The 23,867-nt window shown below is 41.6% G+C and overlaps 1 protein-coding gene across 2 annotated transcripts in view; it reads right to left on the bottom strand.

Moving 5' to 3' along the window:
* The window catches only part of Taf2 (TATA-box binding protein associated factor 2), a 365,232-nt gene that overhangs the window by 74,315 nt on the left and 267,050 nt on the right, over positions 1–23,867 (bottom strand). For both annotated transcript variants that reach the window (XM_068346184.1, XM_068346183.1), the window contains exons 17-18: positions 13,313–13,486; positions 10,789–11,034 (exon numbers count right to left, since the gene is read on the bottom strand). In XM_068346184.1, coding sequence (XP_068202285.1) covers positions 10,789–11,034; positions 13,313–13,486 — 420 coding nt within the window. The remainder of the gene's footprint in view (positions 1–10,788; positions 11,035–13,312; positions 13,487–23,867) is intronic.

Here is a 23,867-nt window from a genome sequence, read left to right as displayed (position 1 = left end):
TCATGGTCTTAGCCAAAATGCATATGGCTACCTTAGTGAAAGACCTTTATGCCTTTATGAAGGCTAGGAGAGCATGTAGGGAGTTTGTGTTTGCTGCCGCAACAGTGAAACATGAAACAAGGAAGCTAATATCTTTCAACATCTGGGGTAAAGACCTCTTCCCAGACGAGGTAGTTAGAAAAGTGATTAAGATCGCCACCACGGAGAACATAGGTCTTCTCCAAAAGTGGGATATCCTTTCAAAGAGAATGTCTTTCATAGTTGTGGGTCCCCAACGTAAAAGGAAGACAAGAAAGTCTGGAAATATACCTCGGGCTGTTCAACAACATCCCACGGTTGCAGCGACCGCGGTGCCACAGGCAGGTGGTAAAAAATTTAATCCTACTGATCATTCGAAGCATAGAGATGCTTCTAGTAGGAGGGAGGTTCCTTCAGGATCGTTGGACCTTCGATCCTTGGGTCCAAGGCCTAATTAAGATGGGACTACGATGGAAAGTAAAAATATCTCCACCATCATTTCCTTAACTCCTCCTACAATCCAAAACCCTCCTGGAGGAGTATACCTGAGAGCTCTAGAGCATACAGGTGGTAAGGAAACTATAGCTATAGTCCATCGAATTTCAGGGAAGGATGTTTGGTGTTCATGGGAAGGACTCAAGAAATCTCAGAGTCATTCTGGACTTGTCGCCACTCAACAAGTTCAAATAAAACAGCGAGTTCAGAATGTTAATCCTTCTGAACATATGGACCCTGTTTCAAAAAGGGGTGTTCATAGTCTTGTCAGACTTGAAAAGTGTCCTTTGGCAACTTCCAGTCAATCACCCTCTTCCCTCCTATCTAGGATTCAAGTTACAGAGGGTAACGTATATCCTAGGAAAGATACGTGTCGGACTAGACACAGTCCTAAATATCTTCATAGGATTGGCAGACTTAGTCACGCAAAAACCAAGCCTAGAAATGGTTTAGGCAACAATGTACCTGGACGAGAGGCTGGGGTGGGCAGCACCCGAAGTGGCTGGTCTATGAGCATCCAAGGAAATGATCCGGTTCCCGGAACATTGCAGATGCAAGATAAACTTCAAGAAGTCTCGATTCTCTCCAGCTCAAAGGTTTCAATGGCTAAAAAATCATTAAAGCCTGTGGTCACACCAACTCTCCTTTCCCTTGGGAATATAAAAGGAGATGGCAAGGTCAGTCAAGAGACTTGGGTAATCAGTCAGATTTCCAAGACGCTAACAGGGAGGAGCTCTGAACTCTCTCCAGTTCGCAATAGTGACAGACCCAGTGCTAAGAGCACGGCTGAAAGATGTGTCAAGAGTCTGGAGAAGATACGCATCAAACGCTTGAAGAGATCTAAAAGGACCGATATCGGTCCTTCCTTAATCGCTTCTCTAACAAAGTCCCAAGAGTGGGGAAGCTCTCTCCACACAGATCAGACTTCCTACGGCTGATCTGGGACACCGAAGCGATAATGAGACGTCGCAATCCACAATGCTAGAGAACCTCTCATACAGTCGAGGTGACGTTAACCATCCCTTACTTGAAGGGATGGTACCTGTCAGCAGTTCATATACAATCGTTCCGCAATGTGACAGTGGATGCTCTATTTGGGCTCAAGCCGATAGAGTTAGAATGGTCCACAGACACAGACCTATTCCCTCCCAGATGGGAACAAGTCCCAGAACTGCAGATCGACCTCTTCATCACGAGCGTCTTCAATAAACTACCTCGATATGTAGCCCCATACGAGGATCCTAAAGTGGAGTTAATAGACATCATGTCTCTAGTATGGAAGGGATGGACTCGGGTATCCCGGTTCATCCCATACAATCACCTGCTGAAGGTCCTCAACATGCGGAGATCCTTCCAAGGGGGAGTATCTCTATTGGCTCCCAAGTAGCCCAAGAGCAATCTGTCCTCTTTAATGAAGGAACTGAAGCTGAGGCTGGCCCTAGTTCTGAACCCAGGACTATTTCAGAAGGTTCAGAAGTTAATTGCCTTTGTTTTACCACAGAGAACCCGAACCCTTCATTTCATGATTTTCTTGCCCTAGCGGATAGGAAAAGATTTGGGATCTCAGAAGGCAATATAGAATTCCTAGAAGAATATAAATCTAAGTCAACTAGAAGACAATATGAGTCTTCTTGGAAAAAGTGGGTTGCGTTTGTAAAAGCAAAAGGACCGAAAGAAATTTCAATGAACTTCTGTCTGTCCTTCTTTGTCCACCTTCATAATCAAGGTCTGGCGGCCAACACGATAACTATGTGCAAGTCAGCCTTGACTAGACCTCTTCTATATGCCTTTCAAGTGGATCTGGCTAATGAAATCTTTAATAAGATTCTGAAGGCATGTGCAAGGCTTAGGCCTGCAGCACCACCAAAGCCCATCTCTTGGTCTTTAGACAAGGTCCTATTTATGTATGTGTATGTGTGTATATGTATGTGTATGTATATGTATATGTATATGTGTATATGTATGTATATGTATGTGTATGCATGTATATGTATATATATGTATATTTATATGTGTATGTGTGTATATGCATGTATATATATATGTATGTGTATATATATGTGTATATGTATGTATATGTATGTATGTGTGTATATATATGCATATGTATACATGTTAATCATGTGTAAAAAAGAATTTATATGTAGTCTATGTATGTGTCTGTATATGTATACCAGTATGTGTACACGTATGTATATGTCTATGTATATATTATGCATGTTTGTGTATGAATGCCTGTCTGTGTATACGTATGTATATGTCTTTTTTTATATATTTATATGTAGATGTGTTTTACATATACAAATAGTTTTGCTATGTATTTATATAGAAAAGGCTACCGTGTTTTCATATAAATAAACTGTACTGAAAGTCAAAAACAAGAATTTACCCGCCACCAGAAATGACCCTTTTTGGCAGGTGTCTAATGAGGTTGGATCTCCACCCAGTTAACACCTGACCTCAGCCCAGGTAGCTGGTAAGGGAGTGTCATTGTTCTCTAATTCTCTATATGTATGTTCGTACGTTTACTTTCCCTATAAAATGTAAAGAAACCTCTCTCAATAAATCAGTCCTCTGAAGAAGTATCACGAAACTAGTCAGGACTTAATCGTATATTTCGTATTTTCCTTTCCCTGTGGTTCTTGTGCATATATAAATATATATATATATATATAAATATATAAATATATATATATATATATATATATATATATATATATATATATATATATATATATATATATATATATATATATATATATATATACTGTATATATATATATATATATAAATATATATATATATATTATATATATATATATATAAATATATATATATATATATATATATATATATATATATATATATATATATATATATATACAGTATTATATATATATATATATATATATATATATATATATATATATATATATATATATATATATATATATATATATATATATATATATATATATATATATATATATACAGTATTATATATATATATATATATATATATATATATATATATATTTATATATATATATATATATATATATATATATATATATATATATATATATATATATATATATATATATATATATATATATATATATATATATATATATATATATGTATATATATAATTATCTATATATATATATATATATATATATATATATATATATATATATACAGTATATATATACTGTATATACATGTATATATATATACACACTTGTTTTAATACACTTGTTTTACTTCTCTTTTTAATGAAGAATGGAAACACTTCTTTATCCCAAATTACTATCTCTCATGGTTCTCCTTGTAATACAGTATATGTAAACTACCGATCAGTTGCAAATGACCTGCAGATCATATAATAGTTTTGTTTTTTTACATTGAGTGGTTAAAGGGATTATAAGATTTACCGTTTTAGTGTTGGTGGTATTAGTATATTGTTCAATTCAGTTCAGTTAATCTGAATAAGTATATTTCCATAGTAGAGTGTTGCTGTCCATCTCTTTACATCAAGTTCAATACTTAGAAATTTTGAAAGATATTTCTGAAATATAAAGAATTATATATATTTGTCATCTCACCCAAACTGAAAATTCTTAGCCAAAGAGGAAAAGAAAAATTTACAAATGAAGGACATTTATATGTGTTTGATAAGTTTAGTAAACAAGATATCATCAAATTTTAGCGTTGTGATCAATGCTAGGTGCAATGCAAGGATTCATACAAAATTTGGGTCTGTTATTAAGGAAGTAAACAAGCATTCCCATAATTCATCTGCAGCCAATGTTGAAGTGGCTAAAGTTTACATAGCCTTAAAACAACGCGCAGTAGACACCATTGAAAAACCAAGTGTAATAATAAGTGAAATATTAACAAATGCATCACAAGTTATGCTTGGATCATTGCCTGATGCTTCAGCTATGAGAAAAATTATTAAACACAAAAAGAAAGCCGTAAGTGCTCCTCCTCCGACTCCTGCAGATCTTCAAGAGTTAAAGTTGCTACACCAGTACAAGATTTACATTTCAGAAGGAGGGAGAAAAGAAAATTTCTTGATAGGCAATAGTGGGCCTTGATTACACAAAATTCTGCTTTTTGGAAGAGAAAGTTGGTTGCAACGTTTACATTCATCTGATAATCAATATCGAAAAGCAATACAATTATATGATCCACAGGTCATTTGCATCTGATCGGTAGTTTATATATATTACAAGGAGAATCATGAGAGAAAGTAGTTTGGGATAAAGAAGTTATTCCATTGTTCATTGTATTATAGTTTTATAGTTGTCCTGGTGTTGAGTTGTGCCGGTGTTAAGTTGTCCTGCACCCCTTCAAAGTAAGGTGGCTATCTGTTGCCTGGCATAATGGTTCGTAGGGAGCACCTTTCAGAGACTAAAGGATGCAAACCATATTCCAAGGAGGAGGTCTAACTTCTGACAGGTGGCGGGTTAGCTCGAGGAGAGATCGTTCCGAGGAAGAAACATTGACTCCTTTCAGTTTAAAGGCAAGGCTCAAAGCTGAGTGGTAGCCTTTCATTGTTCTAACCAAGAGGAGCATTTCCTCCTGAAGGTGCACAAGAAACTTCCCTATTGTTAGAATAGTGGTATCAAGTGGAGAGATACCCCTTCCACGACACCAACCACAGAAGAGAGTCCTCTTAGCCTGGTACACTGAAGCTGAGGATCATTGGTGTCAAGCCATCATTCTCGCAACTTGTTGAAAAAATCCTCTCTGAACGAGGAGGTATTGGATAGTCTACAGGCGTGAAGTCGTAGCAAAGCTACGTCTTTGTGGAAGATGTTTGCATGTGGCTGTTTGAGTAGATCATGCCCTGGAGGAAGTTCTCTGGGAACATCCGTCAGGAGTTGCAGAAGGTCTAGGAACCACTCAGTGTGACGCCCTAACAGAGCTATGAGAGTCTTAGAGAGGTTGTCGGATGCTCTGGTCTTGTTGAGTCTACAGTCGGGGAACCCCACAAAGTCAGGACTCTGTTGGCTACTAGATGATTCAAAGACCACTCGGAGCCCGCTATCTGAGTCGCTCTGCTCAGATTGTTCGCAAGCATATTCCTTTTACCCAGAATGAAACTGACCGATATGGACACCGAGTAGTCTTCTGCCCATCTCAGTATCTCTACTGCTAGATGAGATCCAGTGTGCACATGAAGTCCTATGGTCTTACCACTTGTCTAACCGTGTCTACTTGCACAAGAGGTCCTGTGGTCTTAACGCTTGTCTAACCGTGTCTGCTATCTCCATGCTGAGCAAAGTTTGTCTGACGAACTTGTTCAGTGCTGAGAGGTCGATAACTGGTCTCCAGCCTCCATATGACTTTTACTCAAGAAAAGGGTGACTGAAGAAGCCTGGGGACCCATCGAGGATGTCTTGCAGAGTCCTTTTCTAACATGGTCTGGACTTTGGCCCCAAGGGCCAGTTCCTTTGCTGATCCCTTTGAGCAGGAGCTCAATGGGACTGGATACCAAGTCAGTGGACAGAGAGATTGAATGAACGCAACGGGATACCCTGAACAAATCACGCAGACTGTCCAGGGTTTGGCCCTGAGCTGCAGCCACCTCTGCCAGCCGCATTGCAGGCATCCCCCCAATGGTGGACAAGTTGGAGGATTGCCCGTCCTAGCGTTTGTGGCCTCGGCTGCTCCCTCTGCTACTGTTGCTTCCACAAGAGGACTTGGAGACCTTCCCCTCTCTAGCTGAAAAGGGCTTCTTCGACCCCGTTTGGAACATTGAAGTCATCGTTGTTGAAGTCTTGTTAGTCGGCAGTTTTGTTTCTTCTGTGGGGAAGGAGGCCGATAGGGCCTAGATGTAAAGGCCCTATGGGGAAGGGAATCCTGATTGAACTTCCTTCATCTCTCCGCCACCCATTTAACGTCTTCCGGCCTAAGCAGAGAGGAACTGTCGAGAGTCAAGTTCTTAAGTCTCGTTACCTCTGCTTGTGGGACCTGTTGGTGGAACCTATCTATTACCAAGTCCCTTCGTCCAAAGATCGTGTTCGCCCACAGGTTTACTACCTGGTGGGAGAGGAACTCAATAGTTCTAGTTCCCGATAATACAAAGGTCTCCAATCGACCTCCTTGTGGTCTCCTCAAACCAGTTCTTGGTCAAGATGAGGTGTCCCACAGACCCCAACCAGAGATCTAGCCATGAAGTAGCCTGCATGACATATTTTGCAACCTTCTCCTGGTAAGGATCTCCAATGCAGAGAACAAGAGAGTCCTGAGTCTCTCTCATCGGAGACTCATCTGGTAAGAGCCTTTATGAGTGGTCGAGAGGTAAGGTTGGAAAGGGGCTCATTGGAGTGGAGACCTCATAGTACCTCCTCTGATGCACAAATGGCAGCAGAAGCAGCTTAGAGGATGAGCCAGCTCAGAGGGAGCTGGAGGAGCCGACGATCTGGGAGAACACCTTTTGTCGGGGACTTGTTAACACCTTAGACCAGGGCAAAGCTGCACTGGTCTTGGGAGGTCTCCGAGTCCTGTAAATATGTTCCAGGACCATGTCTTTGCCCTCTTGAAGGGCCATCGCTAGATCGGATAACCCGTTGATGGCCAAGACCTGCTAGAAGGCGTGCTTCAACTCCTGCTCTGCCTCCGATAGCTTAGGACTTGCAGTCTTAGGGAAATACTCGTCCTCCTCGTAATCGTCTTTCACCCCTGAGCTCTCAACCATAGGAGCTCGGGGTGGGTCGAAGTCGTCTCTTGTACAATGCACGTCGCTTGCGGACGTCCTGCTTGAACTGGGGAAGATTGTCGAGGCTTATCTTGTGGAGGCCTTAATCCCTTAGCTGAGGTCTTAGGAACCATTTTCAACTCTTTCGACTTCTTAAGGGACAGAAAATACTCCTCCAGGAGTGAAGGTCTGGAGTGTTCCCCCTTTGTCCCTATCTTGATGAAAGAACTACGTCCAAGTGAGATGGCTTCTTTGACACTGGGCATTGTTCCGGGGAAACCACCTCGATGGGGGAGAGGCGGAGCGATTCTGTAAGTACGTTCTCTCTTAGTGACTGAGAACCTCAGCTTGGGCTACGATGTAGTGTCCCCCCTCCCAAGAGGAGTCGGATGGCCCATCCTCCACTACTGCTTGATTATTAACAACAGTGTCAACTGCACCTGTGAAAGATCCTGCTGGCATTCCGCACCCGATTCACCTGCTCCTAGCTTCCTCTTGAGAGGAGAGATAATCATCCTCGAGGAATAGGGCCTATGATGAGCTGGCCCCGTGGACGTACGTCTGAGGTCAGATGGAGGGGAAACTACAGACGGGGGAGCTGACCTCTCCAGAGGAATCCTTGGTGTGCTTGTAATCAACTGCGCCGGAGGAACAAACCCCGTAACAGCCTGACGCACTGCCTTGACTAGGGTGTCAAACAAGGAGGGTTTCTTACCGAACGCAGTACCAGCCGGAAGATCCCTTGGAAGGCTAGGTGCTAGAGGTCTAGGTTTGGGAGCCTGTAAAGAAGGATTAGGGTCCTTATCTGGTCTAATTGACAATGGCATGATTTCAACCTCAGGCTTCGATGAGCGAGGACTAGAACCGGAAGGTTGCTAGACCTTCGAAGGTTCCCTCTTGGAAGGGAACAGGACCGGACGTCCACTATGCTGAAGATCCTTGGGAGATACAGTAGTTGGTTCCCAATTGGCCTAGCCTTGGGGAATGAATCTCCCTAGAGTGCGAAGGCTCAGGACTATACCTGTGCACAGGAGGCTCCTCTAGACAAAGCAGAGATTGCTGACGTAGGAGAGGGGAACTCTCAAGGGGAGGACAACGGGAGTCGTTTCTACGGCGATCATGCGTTGATCCAGTATCTTGCGCTGGTGTATGGTGATTACGAGCTGACCTGTGAGGGTTTGAAGGAGAGTTACGATCTCGCTTAGGCGAGTGATGATCTAGTCCAGGCGATCGGCGCTTGTGGGCCAGAAAGTGACTAGGCAAAGCAGATGATCTAGGTGAACGGCGAGGAGCTGGCAAGCGTTGAGATGGCGAATGCCTATATACTGGCGAACGACGAGGAGCTGGTGAACAGCAAGGAGGAGGTGAACAGCAAGGAGAAGGTGAAAGGCAAGGAGGTGAGCGCCAAGAGGTCTGCAAACAACCTCTAAGTGAACGCCTGTGAACTGGAAAACGAAAAGTAGCTGGCGAGTGACAAGCAGCTGATGAACCGCGAACAGTTGGCGAGTGACAAGTGACGAGCAGTCGGAGAGTGACTAAGTGACTAGTGAACGCTGCAAGGCTGGCGAACAACGAGTCAAAGTAGAGTCCAGAGAAGTATGAGTGGCGAGAGCATGTAGGCTGACGGTAAGACTCTCAATGACGATTTCATAATGGTGAGTAGTAATAGTCATGAAGTGACGAGTGATGATCTCTAGAAAAAGAATGACAATCTTGGGGGTGACAAATGACGAGCAACTGATGGATGGCAAAACTCTGATGGCGAACGTCTAGAGGAACTGAAGAGACGTCTGCTGACAAGAGAGAGAGAGATCATCTAGACTCTAGGGCGTCGAGGTAGACAATGCTCTCTGGGAGCTCATCGTCAGCGGCAAAGTTCCTCAGCAGAGGAGACCTGCTTCAGAGGGAGAGGTGTCAGAGGAGACGCATGATGGCGTCTGGAAGTTCTCTGGAATGGGGTCTCTAGGGGGGCCCTTAAACTAGGACGAGAGAGATGCCCACACGCAGAAAGACCTGCCTCAGACTTTGCTCCACCCGCGACGGAAGAATTGCCTCAGCATGGGGGGAAGGCCAGTTTTCAGCAGCAGCAGCAGACAAAGGAGAAGGGCGGGATCCTTTAGCGGTCAAGGTAGACGACACTCTGGGTATCGCGCTGTACCATGCTTGACGGTGACAAGGGCTCCACCTCCGAGGAAGCCAGTGTAAGCTTCCTCTTAACACCAAGTTGAAGGAGTTCCAGCAATGCCTCCTTCAACGGGGGACCGGTCATACCCAGCGACGGCCAAACCGGTAACACATCAGAGAATGAGAAGGATCTGCTCAAGGGGAGGGTAGAACTGCTTCTTAAGGGGAATCAGTCCTGTCCCTCAAACCCCCGAGGTCAACCTAGTGTTAGCCGGTCTGCGCTTGTACTCGATTGTTCCCCGGGGGAGATCAATCAAGCAGGAGCATCAGGAAGAGATCGGGAGGTTAAAGAACTCCGAGGTTTCTTCAACATCGAGGAAGAGATCGGGAGGTTAAAGAAGTCCGAGGTTTCTTCGACATCGAGGAAGACCCCAAAGGTGAAGAATCTCTCTTGAACTTATTCTTTCACCGATGCCCAAACCTCTCCCACTGGGAGGCAAGCCACTCTCAGTAATCAGGGCAGGTGTTGTCTTGATCACAACGCCGCCCTCGGCAGGAAGGACACAATGAATGCGGATCCATATCAACAGAGAACATGAAAGTCACAGGAGCGGCCCTCAGGTCCTGAATAAGTCAGCATGACGGTCAAGGAGAAAGCACAAACACACTGAAAAGAAAAAGCTCAAAAAGCAATTAAGTCAGTAAGGGCCTGTCAAAAATGGAGGAGAGCGGCAACATCCATTCTCTGCCAAGCCAAAACAAAAGTGGTTACTCAGCCCAGGTATTTGAGTGAGCGGGGTAGCAAATTAATTCCAACCCTCCTGCTAACAAGCAGGTGGATGGTTATCCCTCGCTGAGTCTTATGGCTCATCTTTCAGTTTCACCAAAAGTAATATCCCTTATAATTAGCATTGGTTTGTATTAGTAACGGAACAATTAATGATTTTATGTTGGTTAAGTTTTACCTTTACACAGAATATGTTTAATTGTTGATGGTTACCTGTTTATTTTGATTTCAAGGGTTTGGACATTTTAACAATTCAAATACTTGTGGATCATACAATAAAGTTACTTCTACAAGATGTTCTTTTCGGTTTGAATTACAAAATCTGTCATTTATTAAAGATACTGTTATGTCTTTTAGAGACATTAAATAATCAATGAGTTGAAAGGTGGTCATGGCCATGGTAATTTCTTTAAGTATTATTGCTTGCATGGGCCAGTGTAATCTGTCAACTCTAGAATTAAGTAAGATCAGTTGAAAACACACTTGAAATCCCTAGCCAAAAACTAATTTAAGATAGATGATTGAAAATGCATAAATTTTGAATTAAGGTCTAAATGGTAGTCTGCCTATTCATTCTAAAGTTTAGTTTGTGTTGGACTTTAATAAAAAAAAAAAAAATCAACACCAAAATTCTGTTATTTCACTGTCATACCTCATTTAAAATTCTTCTCATGTCATCGGTCAGAGTATCTGACGTGATGGTGGCTGGATCTTGCTGTACAAGCGCTGGTGAGACAGAGGCAGCTAATGCGTCTACAAGAGCTTCCCGATAATAATTATCTGAATACTGGTTCTTTGAATTATCACTGTACTTGAAAAGATCCATCAAAAAGGCCAGTACCTCTGGTGGGCAAGACTTGTGAACATTGCGCAGTCCAGCCATTGCCACTGGTAAGGTCTGGGAAAACAGATAATGGTATTTATATTTATGCTAAGAACAATGAATGAGTATACCAATGCTGCAGTTGAGTCAAAAACATAAAAGGCCAAAGATGAATTAAAGTATGCACCATTTGAGACCAAGACTAAGTCAAATACCACACCATTTGAGTTCGAGTCCAGTTTGAGAAGTCAGAATCCAACCTCAAACTTCAGTACAGTATGCAATACTGTACAGTATATGATTTTTTACGTAGCTAACACCACACAGTGAAACTAAAAGTTGTAGATTATGCAAACAATCAATTAATTAATTACCCATTCACCCTTTGAGTGCCATTAGAATTATTCTACATCTGGATATTTCTACTTCCTTTTTACATCTAGTTATTACTACTGCCATTCTTACTCTTTCTTATGAAAATTTTACAAAATATATAAGATTATATAACAATGGAAAATAATTCTATTCAGCCTTGCAATAAAAAAGGTAGATCCAACCTCTCATAGTACTGTATTTGTGATGGGAGAGTTGATTAAAATGTCTCTCCAAAAAGTCGAAGTGTTCAAATGATTGATTGAATTGATAAGTCATTACTTTAACGTGTTTGAATGATATATATTGTAAAGCTAATGATAAATTTTTATCTAAACTTAAATTTTTGGCAGCTTCAGCATCTTGCATCAATGAAGTACTGTGAATAAAAGGAAAACAAAAAAATCTACTGCAGTCAGCTATTTCATACACCACAAAATTATGAAGGGCAAATGTAATTTGCAGCTATCTATCGTATTATGCTAAGAATTTTAATAGTGATTGTAAATTTAAAAGAGAAACATACTGTAACTCAAATATACTGTACTAAAAAATGATTAATCTTCATGCAAAAAATTACTCCCTTATGTGTTCAGTGTAATGGAGACTAGGAACATTTCTTCTTCTCTTTGGTCTTAAGCTTTTAACCATTTCGATCAAGTTGCAGTTTCCCGTCAGGTTTTTAGTCTCAAAAAGTACTTTTCTGCTTTTCATCACAGTACTTGTCAACATTTGCACCATAAAAAATTAACATGCTTCATGTTGATATAATATTCTTTGTATTTTTCCTTTCTTATAACAAAACAAAAAAGATGTAATAAATGAAAACATTTAATGTTTATCAAGTTCTTATCTACCAACATACAGGTGTCCTTATTTGATAATCTAAATAAGGTTCCTATCAGGATCATAACAGGTAATAGTTTTTCTTTGTTGCATATTAAATCTAAATACTGTACCTCTGATAGTGATGATCACAATGCAAGAGCATAACCTATACCCCCAAATCCAGGTAAAAATACATAAAAAGGTGAATAGCTTTCCAAATAACTACAGAATAGGGAAATAGTTTCTTTCCAATTAATTGTTTTTCCAATAATTTATATGAATAATCAATACAATAAAAATTAATGAGTTTCTAAAATCATTTAAGAAAAAAGTAAAATATGTAAAATGGGGTAGAATATGTATTCAACATTAAACTCCCATTTTCCCAAGGCAAAAGGGCAGAAGGAATCAGTCACAATGTTCTAATGAAAAATCCCAGGCCAGGAGAACCCTGCTTCACGACCTTCAATATTGATGCATGTTACAATGATATTTTAGTAATCAAGATAGTTCATGCAGAAAAGGGAAAAATTAGTTAAGTTGTAAAAATACAACCTTAACAAAACATGACTTAAAAGTGAAAACTTGAATCAAACTGATAAATAATGGAACAATAACCATAATATTGGTATTAGCCAATAAACGCTGAATTCCACAAAATGTATGGCATGAGAGTTTAATGTCCTATTTAAAATGAAGCATGCAGAAATACAGTAAAGTATAAAGAATAAAGAAAATATTTTAATATCTAAAAGAAAAAATGAGAAAATTAACCAGTAACATATACCTAATACAAATATCAAGTCTCATTAAAACATACAGCAAATCTGGGATGTTTTATCTAGCTTATTAGCTATACCAGAACATCATTCTCTTTGAGGCACTTTCTGGGTTCTATAAACTATTCACTCTCTGTTAAATTTGTACAAATTATGTTTGTGAAACAGGTTACAACTGTCTTCAATTATGAAACCTTGTAAATTGCAATAAAATTTCCTGTTCTACACATGGTATTTCATAATTTACCCTCACCTATTTCTGCACTATGCATGAAACAAAAGAGATCTATAGAAAGGCTATGGAGACTTTCTTAATAAGCTTCAAATAAAAAGTTGGTGAGTTATGTTGGATATATAAGAAAAAACTATACTACCTTCAGTATATAGTAATTTTGGAGGTTGGTGAAGTCATGCTGTCGGATTATATTTGGGCAAGAAAAAGAGCCAAACATTTTACGAAATAAAACCATCATGGCTGGAGGACCATTCCAGTTGGCTACCATAGCATTAGCAACCTGAGTTAGACAATGAGCTGCTCTACATCGAACCTTGAAAGAAAAAATAAATTTTAGAAATTTAGAACCTCATTTATTTGGACATGGGATCCAATAACTAGTTAAAAATTTCATTATGAAAAATCTAGTGAAAATCTCACCTGATATAACAAATTCAATGTAAAATGAAACCTTTTAGACATAAAGGTGTACTCAAAACATTATATAAAACATGTTTTTACTAGTCATTGTTTATTAAAGCAATCCTTAATTACCTGCACTTCATTAACTAATCGTCAAAACCAAGAAATAAAAAAAAAATTAAAATGGAATCAGAGAAATCCCTGACTAGACATTACTATAATGATTAATTGGCAAAATAGGGATACTAATGTAGCTAGCCTCTTCACTAGTTGAAGCTCTATGAAACCAAGCTATAAGGTCATAAGGAATGATGAATTTGATTACAGTATACCTTAGAAAATAAAAATAAAAATTATGAGCAAGATCAGTATTCTTTTTAAGAATGAAGTCATCCTGGGTATATTACTGTTGAGTTCTCAAGATGAAAGTTTTGAATTTGTTTTTACAATATTAACACTTCCTGATAACAACAAACACACTAGCATATCTTCCTACGAAAAGAAGGTAAAATGACAAATTTTTAAGTAATTTGTATCTTTCCTAATGATACAAAACTGTAGCTATTTAATAGGGATTATCTTATGGTGAAGCTGGAAGACTAGCCATTAAGACTTTTAAGCAAGGAGGCAACTACCCATACCGCTACTTAGTGGGGGTAGTGAGGGGTAGCAAGGGGTTGCCGGCTACTCCTCTCACTCAAACATCGGTGAATCAGAGTCACTTTTGATTGCAGGCAGGACTTATGGGGGACAGGTGATGGCCGGACAATTTGTATAAATAGCTACAGTTTTATATTGTTAGGAAAAATACAAATTGCTTATAAAATTTGTTATTTGTTCCAACACTCTACAAACCTTACACTATTTATTAGGGATGACTCACCCATTAGGAGGGTGGAAGTCCGACCACTGTCTTAGCCATTAACCAGGGGTTTTCACGTACAGGCTAGGCATGCAACCGAGAAAAACCCTGACACCTGGCTTAAAATTTTGTGCAATGCAAGAATAGCAGCCTGAACAATCTGTGCGCTTGTAATAAACTAGCAATGTGGGCTGTGTAGGTAAGACTATTCCGAACTAAATATGAATGTTGATATCAAACATAGACGTTTCCCAATACCCACATCGTGGGGAGTATCAGGGATGAAATCTATGCTAGGTTACACAAGGGAAATGGTTATTAGCAGCAGATAGGTGAGGCAAGCATTCACAGGACCCACGGTGCTGTTTCCTAAAAGAGGGGAAGATAAAAGAAAGAAAAAGCCAGTCATTCTTACATATTCACCCCAGACTAATCCTGAATAAGCTATCCCCTCAACCATCTGTTACTTGTCCACCAAGGAGCCTAAGGCATTCTAAACCACTTATGCAGCCACCACAGAACCTATGGTGAATGTCTCCATGTTTATGCTGCTTTAGGTCACGTCTTGCAGTTAGTGGGGGGTGAAGGTCGTCTAATGCTTCCACACACCCCACTGTAGTACCTGCGCCACAAAGTAGTTAAGTTGAAATACCAGGGACGTGCTTATGCCGCTGATGTCATGAGCTCTAGGTCGATGACCAGGAAGGTCTGGATTCACTGCATGGTCAATGATCCTGCAAATTCCCGCTGATATGGTGATCTTTGTGACCCTCCTCTTGCCCTTCCCCATATTAACAAAGACTGCTGACACTCGGGGTGAGCTGCTTTAGTACGTCCAAAGTAATACCTCAAACTCCTCACTGGGTACAGTAACAGTTTATCTGGATCATCGGTTACAGAACGAAGACTACCAATCCGAAAGGGCCTGAATCTAGGATCCGCTACGCCTGGATTTTAAGTCTTAGCAATAAACTCAGGGACGAAGCCGAGTGTCACCTCCTCCATCCCCTAGAATGGGGGACATCGTAAGATAGACCATGAAGTTCACTAACTCTCTTGGCCGAATACAATGCGGGTAGGAACACCATCTTCAAAGTGAGGTGGTGATCTGTTGACTGGCGTAATGGTTCGTAGGGAGCACCCTTAAGGGACCAAAGGACGCGAACCATGTTTCAAGGAGGAGGTCTAACTTCTGACTGAGGGCAGGTGAGCTCATAACTTTGTATGAAGAGAGATAATTCCATCAAAGAGAATAGATCAACTCCTTTCAGTGTAAAGACCATGCTTAAGGCTGAGCGGTAGCCTTTCACCGCCGAGACCGAGAGGAGCTTTTCCTCCCAAAGGTATACAAGGAACTCTGCTATTGCTGGAATAGTGTCATCGAGGGGAGAGATACCCCTTCCACGACACCAACCACAGAAGACAGTCCACCTAGCCTGCCGAGGATCTTCTCAGGTATCCATATCTTCTCGCAACTTGATGAGAAAAGCCTCGAGATGCTGGATAGTCCTCAGGCATGAAGATGAAAAGAAGCTTTGAGGTAGTTGTTTGAGTGTGGTTGTCTGAGTAGTGTAGATCTTGTTGTGGTGGGAGTTCTCTTGGAAGCTCTGTTAGGAGCTGCAGAAGGTCCAGAAACCACTCTGCAAGATGCCATAGTGGAGCTATAATCGTCATAGGTTGTTAGATGCTCTGGCCTTGTTGAGCACCCTTCGCATCAGACAGAACGGGAGAAAGACGTACACGATGTTATTCCACCATTGTTGGAATGCATCTTACCAGAGAGCCTAAGGGTCCAAGACTGGGGAGTAGTAGAGCGGGAGCCTGAAGTTCAGGGACGTTGCAAACAGGTTCACAGTCGGGGAACCCTAGAAAGTTAGGACTTTGTTGGCTATCAAATGATTCAAAGACCATTCGGAGCTCACTATCTGAGCCACTCTGCTCAGATTGTCTGCAAGCACATTCCTTTTGCCCGGAATGAAGCGAGCTCATAGGGACACTAAATCTTCTTCCATCCATCTTAGCATCTCCACTGCTAGATGACATATGGGCTGCGAAAAGGTACCGCCTTGTTTGTTTAAGTAAGCCACTACTGTGATGTTGTCGCTCATCAACACCACAGAGGAGCCCGCTGCCAGGAACTGTTGGAGGGCTAGAAAAGCTGCCCTTGATCTTCCTCATTCTTGTTTTCTAAAGGCTACACTAACTAGTTTAGCTTTTCAATCTCATGAAATTAAAACTCTCTTGATAGACCTTGATGCTTATGAAAATGTAGACCCAAATGGTATTATTCCTTTGTTTTTTATAGACTCGAGATTTCTTAGCTCCAAAGTTATCTGTTATTTTGCACAAGTTAGTAAGAAGAGGAGCTTTTAGCACTTGTTGGAGAATGGGTAATGTTACTTAACTAAGTAAATGTGTTTGTGGTAGCTCAAGTCTAACTGATTACCGCCCAATTTCCATATCTCCCATATTATCTACAGATTCTGAACATCTTTTAGCAAAACATCTCAATAAGTTTGATGAAGGTAATCATCTGTTTCCTAGTCTGCAATTTGGTTTTCGTAAAGGTCTTAGAGCATGTGATGCCCTTCTTACAATCTCCAATGCAGTGGTCAGGAAGTTTGTATGATTGGCCTTGATTTTAGTGCTGCCTATGACCATGTTGATCATGAGGTCCTTGTTTTAAAACTCAAAACACTTGGGAGTGGGTGGGTCATTTCAGAGCATCATTATTGAATTTCTAAGTAATAGATCACAAAGAGTTGTTGATGGGGATCATAGTGAGTATAGGAATGTGATATCTGGTGTTCCTCAGGGTAGTGTTCTTAACCCATTACTTTCTACACATGACATGTGGTTTGGCCTAGAAAACAAGCTTGTTGCATATGCAGATGATGCTACTCTTTGTATCAATTCCATCTTCTGAATGTAGATTTGGGGTTGCTGAATCCTTTTTAATAGAGATCTAGCTAAAATTTGTGCATGGTGCAAATTATGGGGCATGAAGTTGAATCCTAACAAAACTCAAAGTATGAGTGTAGGTAGATCGAGGACAGTGGCTCCTTAACCTCCACATCTCAGCATTGATAATGTTTCCTTAACTCCGTACAACTCTTTTAAAATATTAGGTGCGATTCTCGCAGCGAATTTATTTTTGAGAAACACATTAGGTCTGTATTTTCTTCAATTACACAAAAAATTGGCTAGTTGCTTAAGTATTTTAAGATTTTTGGTGATCAATCTATTCTGAAGAAGTGTTTTAATTTCTTCATTCTACCTTATTTTGAGTATTGTTCTCCTGTCTGGTCTTCAGCTGCTGATTCTCATCTTAATTTGGTGGACAGGAACTTACGGTCTGTTAAATTTCTTATTCCTGATTTAGATATTAATCTCTGGCACCGTCGTTCAATTAGTTTGTTATGCACGTTGCATAAGATTTTTCATAATTCTGATCATCCTTTATATTCAGATCTTCCTGGACAGTTCCATCCTGTTCATAATACTAGGCTTGCAGATAATTCTAATAGTCAGGCATTCTCCATCATGAGGCTCAATACTACACAGTATTCTAGAAGTTTTATTCCAGCTATGACCAAGTTGTGGAATGATCTTCCTAATTGGGTAGTTGAATCGGTAGAACTTCAAAAGTTCAAACTTGCAGCAAATGTTTTCATGTTGAACAGACGGACATAAGTCTTTTTATAGTTTATATATGAAATTTCTGTTTTGATGTTCTTACTGTTTTTAAAATATTTCATCAATAGTTATTTCTCATATTGCTTATATATTTCCTTATTTCCTTTCCTCACTAGGTTCTTTTTCCCTGTTGGAGCCCTTGGACTTATAGCATCTTACTTTTCCAACTATGGTTGTAGCTTAGCTAATAATAATAATAATAATAATAATAATAATAATAATAACAAGAAATTTATGTACTGGTACCTTTTGGACTCAGACCATAGCCCTGAAGCCGTGTGGTGCAGCATGTAGGCCCCTTAGACCCTTCTTTTGATCCATCTGTGTAGAGCATCAATTTCAGGGGAGGGACAAGGTCTGTCCCTCTGCAGAGGTTCTCTTTCGTCACCCACCACTGAAGATCCGTCTGTTGCTCCTGTCCTATAGGAACTAACGTATCTGGAGAGACACCAGTGATGTTAGGTGACCTAAGAGAGACAGCCCCTGTTGGGCTGGAAGCTCTTCTTGTCTGAGGAAGCAGTCTGTGTACTCTGTCATCTGATGGAAAAACTTTCTGTAATCAGGTGTTTATGATCATACTCAGGTATACCAGTCTTAGAGAAGGAAGCAGGGATGATTTCTCGACATTTACCAGGATCCCCAGATCTTGACAAACGTGAGTGGTCTGTCTCGGTGCAGAAGGGTCGCCGCTGAGTTTGCTGGAATCAGCCAGGCGTCGAGGTATCTTAAGAGACTAATACTGATCCTGTGAGCCCAAGATGACACTAAGGCAAACATTTTTGTAAAGACCTGGGATGCTGTGGAAAGGCCATAGCACAGCACCTCAAACTGGTATTTCCTGTTCTCGTGTATGACCAGGAGATACTTCCTTGAAGACAGATGGATTGGGATATGGAAGTACAGGTATGTCTTTGAGATCCAGTGTGCACATGAAGTCCTTTGGCCTTATGACCCTGTCTGCTATCTCCATCCTGAATGAAATCTAAAGGACAAACTTGTTCAGAGGCGAGAGATCTATGACTGGTCTCCTGCCTCTAGATGCTTTTTTCATAAGAAAGAGTCGACTGAAGAAGCCTGGTGAGTAGTAGAGAACCTCTTGGAGAGCACCCTTTTCCAACATGGTCTGGACTTCGGCCCGGAGGGCCAGCTCTTTTGTAGATCCCTTAGCGTAAGAGCTTGATGGAACTGGATCCCAAGTTAGTGGAGGGAGAGATCGAGTGAACGGACACAATACCCTGAACAAATCACAGAGACTGTCCAAAGATCAGCTCCATGCTGCAGCCACCTCTGCCCGCAGCGTTGCAGGCATCCCTCCACTGGTGGGCAGATAAGAGGATTGCCCCCTTAGCAGGAGCGGCCTCTGCTACTTCCCTTACCACTTTTCCCTCCTATGGATGGTTTGGAGCCTTTTGGATCTTTGGCAGTAAAGGGCTGAATTGACACCTTTTCAGAGGACTCTACTGTCCTACTGTTCAAGGGTTTGCTGGATTGCAGCTGTTTTCTGGGAGATGGTGGAGCCTTCTCATAAACCCTGGATGTAAAGGCCCTGTCAAGAAGGGAGTCGGTTGATTTTCCAATCATTCAGCCACTCCTTCGACCTCTTCCGGCTTGAACAGGGCTGTGCCATCAAAGGTGGAGTTTCTGAGCCTAGTAATCTCAGCCTTGGGAGCCTATCTGTGGAACCTTTCTATCACGACATCTCGCCTCTTGAGAATCGCATTCGCCCACAGGTTGACAACCTGGTGAGAGGAATTCTGAGTTGCGAGTGCCCGATAAGAGAAAGGTCTCCATAGGCCTCCTTGTAGATTTCTTGGACCAATCATTGGTTCTAACAAGGTGGCCCACTAACTCCAACCACAGATCAAGCCACGAAAAAATCTGCATGGCATACCTCACCACCTTCTCCATGTTTAGGATCTCAAGAGGCTGAGAGCCCAGAAAACCTCTCGATAGGGATGCCTCTCAAGAGGGCCTCTACAGATGGATCTAGAGGTAAAGCTGGAGGGGCCTCTTCCGTGATCTCATAGTATCTCCTCTGATGGATGAAGAGAGGTGGCGGGAGGAGTTTAGAGGACAAGCCTACTCAAAAGCGAGTTAGAGGAGCTAATGATTGGCGCAAAAACTCCTTCTTTCTGGCTCCTGTCAAACCCTTTGGCCAGGGCAAGGCTGTACTGGTCTTAGGTGGTCATTGGGTACCATATACTTTGTCCAAGACAGTATCCTTGCCTTCCTGAGGTTCTGTCTCAGGGTTAGCCAACCCATTGATGGCCCTCATGCCGGCTAGGACTTGCCAGAAGGCGTATTCTGGACTCCCTTCACTCAGATTCCGAATGAAACTTCGGACCAACAGCTCTCAGGAGATAGACATCTTCCAAATCCAAATCATCATCCTCCTCCAAGCTCTCACCCATAGGAGTCTGGCGTGGGTCGAGGTCGTTAACTCTAGGGATGTCACATGACACTCTTGCCACTGGAGATCTCCTAGCTTTCTATTGCAGGAGAGATGCTCAAGCCTTTGAGTTCTTGGGAACCATCTTAGCACCCTTATACTCTCTGCAAGACAGCAGGTATTCTTTCAGCACAGAAGGTCTGGAAGGTGCCTGTCGTCCCATAGAGGTCTGAACCTCTCTTGCTGGAGGTTCCTCGTCCTCAGATGGTGGTCTGGAGATGAGTCATGGCTCCGGTGGCACAACTTCGATAGGCATGAGAGATATCTCTCGCAGAGATCCTATGCCCCTACTCGAGTGAGGATAGTGAAGGTCGGCGTGAGAAGGAGTCAGTTTCGGCAACCTCCTTTTCTGTTTTGTCGTCAGGACTGGTGCAATCTTCTGGCGAAAGTAATCCTGCTGAATCCCATGAGCCCAGCTTGTAGCTCCACGTGGTCTTCCGATGGGCGGGAGAATCATGGGGGCCTCTGGGGCCCTGCTAGAAACAGGTCTCCTCTTAGGCTCCGTTGGGAAGACAGAAGATGAGGAGAATGAAACCGATTTCTCTAGAGAAATCCTCCGTTTAGAAACCACTGCTACTTCTGCTGGGCAGTTGTGCTTGGGTAGTGTCAACCACTGCCTACCTGACAGCTTTCCTCAAGAGTGTCAAACCAAGATGGTTGTTTCTTCACAGCCGACAGATCTGTGTTCTTGGGGAGGCCTGGAAATGGTGATCGCCTACTTAGGGAACGCTGCCTCCATACCTGGAACTGAGGGGGAGAAGGTTGTCTACCTTGATGAATCCACACAGGCATCTCAAGTACTGTACCTCCTGGGTGATCTTCTTGGTGCAATCTGGAGATGGGAACACCAGGGAACTTGTTTGGTGGTTCCCTGAACACTTCGGAAAAGGGAATGGGCCGTCCGCCTCTTACTGGCGACTTTACACGCTGTAAAGGTTGCTCCTGGGCTACTGCTACTTCACTGCTGCGCTGTTGGGTTGCTGGCCATTCCTTGCTCACAGAAGCACAAGAAGTGCTCGTGGGAGCATGTGAAATGCGAGGGAAAGACTGAAGATTGTGCGCGGAAACATCAATTTTCAAGTGTGGCTGCACGCAACACACACGCGGGAGAAGATGAGCGCGGTGGAGAGGGCAGGGAAGGTCTTGGACACCTCCAACAGGCTAATGAGTGACGATGAAGTGCAGGTGAGTGGTGAGTGGGCGAGCGGCAAACAGGAAAGCTTCGATGTACAGGAGGGTGACGCGTTGGCGAGTGACACGCAGGAGAGTAAAGAACTGGTGAGCAATGTGCAGGAGAGTACATGTAGTAGCACAACATTTAAGCAATTTTTTCTAGGCAAGCAGCGAGCTGGTGAGTGATGTTTAGGCAAGTGACGAGCCGGTAAGTGATGTTTAGGTAAGTTGCAAGCCAGTGAGTGATATTCAAGCAAGTGGGGAGCTGGAGATCGGCAAACAGGTGAATAACGCGTAAACGAGTGGCGAGCAGGAGAGTGTCGCACTGGCATACGGTAAGATGGCGAGTAGTGTCCAGGTGAACAACAAGATGAAGAGTAGCATGCCAGAGAGTGCTGGACAGATCATCTAGAAGGGCGAGATTGTGAACTGCGCGTTGGAAGACTATGCACTGATGGCGAGCTGGTGGAGAACAGCGATCACGAAGTGACACGTGATCGCATACCAGAGAACAGCGGGAAGAAGGCAAGTGTTCAGCTGGGCAGTGACGATCACAAGCAGGAGAAAAGCGAGAAAATTGTCAATCTTGCGAACTGGAGTGCTGCCTGATGGAGGGTGAGGACAAAGGTCTGGGCGCACATAGAGGACAAAGAGATCCAAGGATTGCGTGAGGTCTCCTCGTCAGCAGAAGGTCATTGTTGGGGAGGCGAGCGGGCGCGCTGGTCTCATCGGTGCGCAGAATTAGCAAGCAGGAGAAAGTGAGAAATAGGCCTCGCAAACAGCTAGAGCTTCAACAGGAGACAAGACTTTTACCTTGGAGGAACCAGGTGAAGGACCAAACTTGGCCCCACGCTGCAGAAGCTCTAGGATAAACTCCTAAACCCCTACCTCTGTTGATGTCAATACACGTCAAATCATGCCTGGTAGTACACAGGGTGATGTCGGGATAACGTCATTTTCATTACTACTATCCTTATATTTATTATTATTGTTGTCATTATTATGATATTCTTTATTTAACTACGAAAGAGTATAGTGCATGGTTGTATATCACACAGGTTCACACTTGTGGAAATTTCAGTAAAGAATCTCCTCTCCCTAATGTTAGTCCCTTCCTCTCCTGTCTTCAGCCAACCAACAAAGTTTTTGGGATTCTAGCCTTTATTTTCTGAATATGTAATAGCTATTTTAATCTTTTTATATTACCATGAAATAATCCCACCACTCTCTCTAGGCAATAGCGACATTGCCTGCCTTAGGTATTACTCAATACCCCATGGACGCCACAAATTGGGAGACTGTCATCTACCACCAACCAAAAATACTTGCGGTTCTAGTCCTTGTTCATGATTATATAAGGTCTATTATAGAGTATTCACATCAAACCTCATCACCAACTCAAAAATACTTGCAATTCCAGTCCTTATTCATGAGTTTGTAAGATCTATTTTATTGTTTTTTCTATGTTGCCACATTCAATTCCAGTCCTTATTCATGAGTTTATAAGGTCTATTTTACTGTTTTTTTTTATGTTGCCACAGTGTTTATAATCACAGAGAAAATATCTCTGCCCATTAACACAGTAAACGAAATAGTTGACAGAAGACGAGATTTATCTTTTATTCTTATTTCATTCCTTTTTTCAACTATCATTTCTACAACAAAATATCATCTTCATGTTTTACATATTTCATATTAGTATTGCTCATTGCTCTCACTGGTAAAAGTTAGCCTATTGTGAGTATTTACATTTATTGCCATTCTACCGTTTCTAAGCAGTATTCGTCATGTTCTTACATGCGTAGTCTACAGTATTTCCAAACTCGTGAAATACCCAAAACAGGATTGATCCAGTTCATAGTCAAAGTCACATGCGAGGTAGAATCCCACACACACACACACACACACACACACACACACATATATATATATATATATATATATATATATATATATATATATACATATATATATATACACATATATATATACATATATATATATATATATATATATATATATATATATATATATATATATATATATATCTTACTTATAACTGTAATCAAACAGTTTAACATGTTTTTTCAAAAAGGCCCATAAAAGAAACAC

This window comes from Palaemon carinicauda, chromosome 22 (assembly GCF_036898095.1).
Source record: "Palaemon carinicauda isolate YSFRI2023 chromosome 22, ASM3689809v2, whole genome shotgun sequence".
Classification (NCBI taxonomy): domain Eukaryota; kingdom Metazoa; phylum Arthropoda; class Malacostraca; order Decapoda; family Palaemonidae; genus Palaemon; species Palaemon carinicauda.
This window is presented reverse-complemented; position numbering and strand designations above follow the sequence as displayed.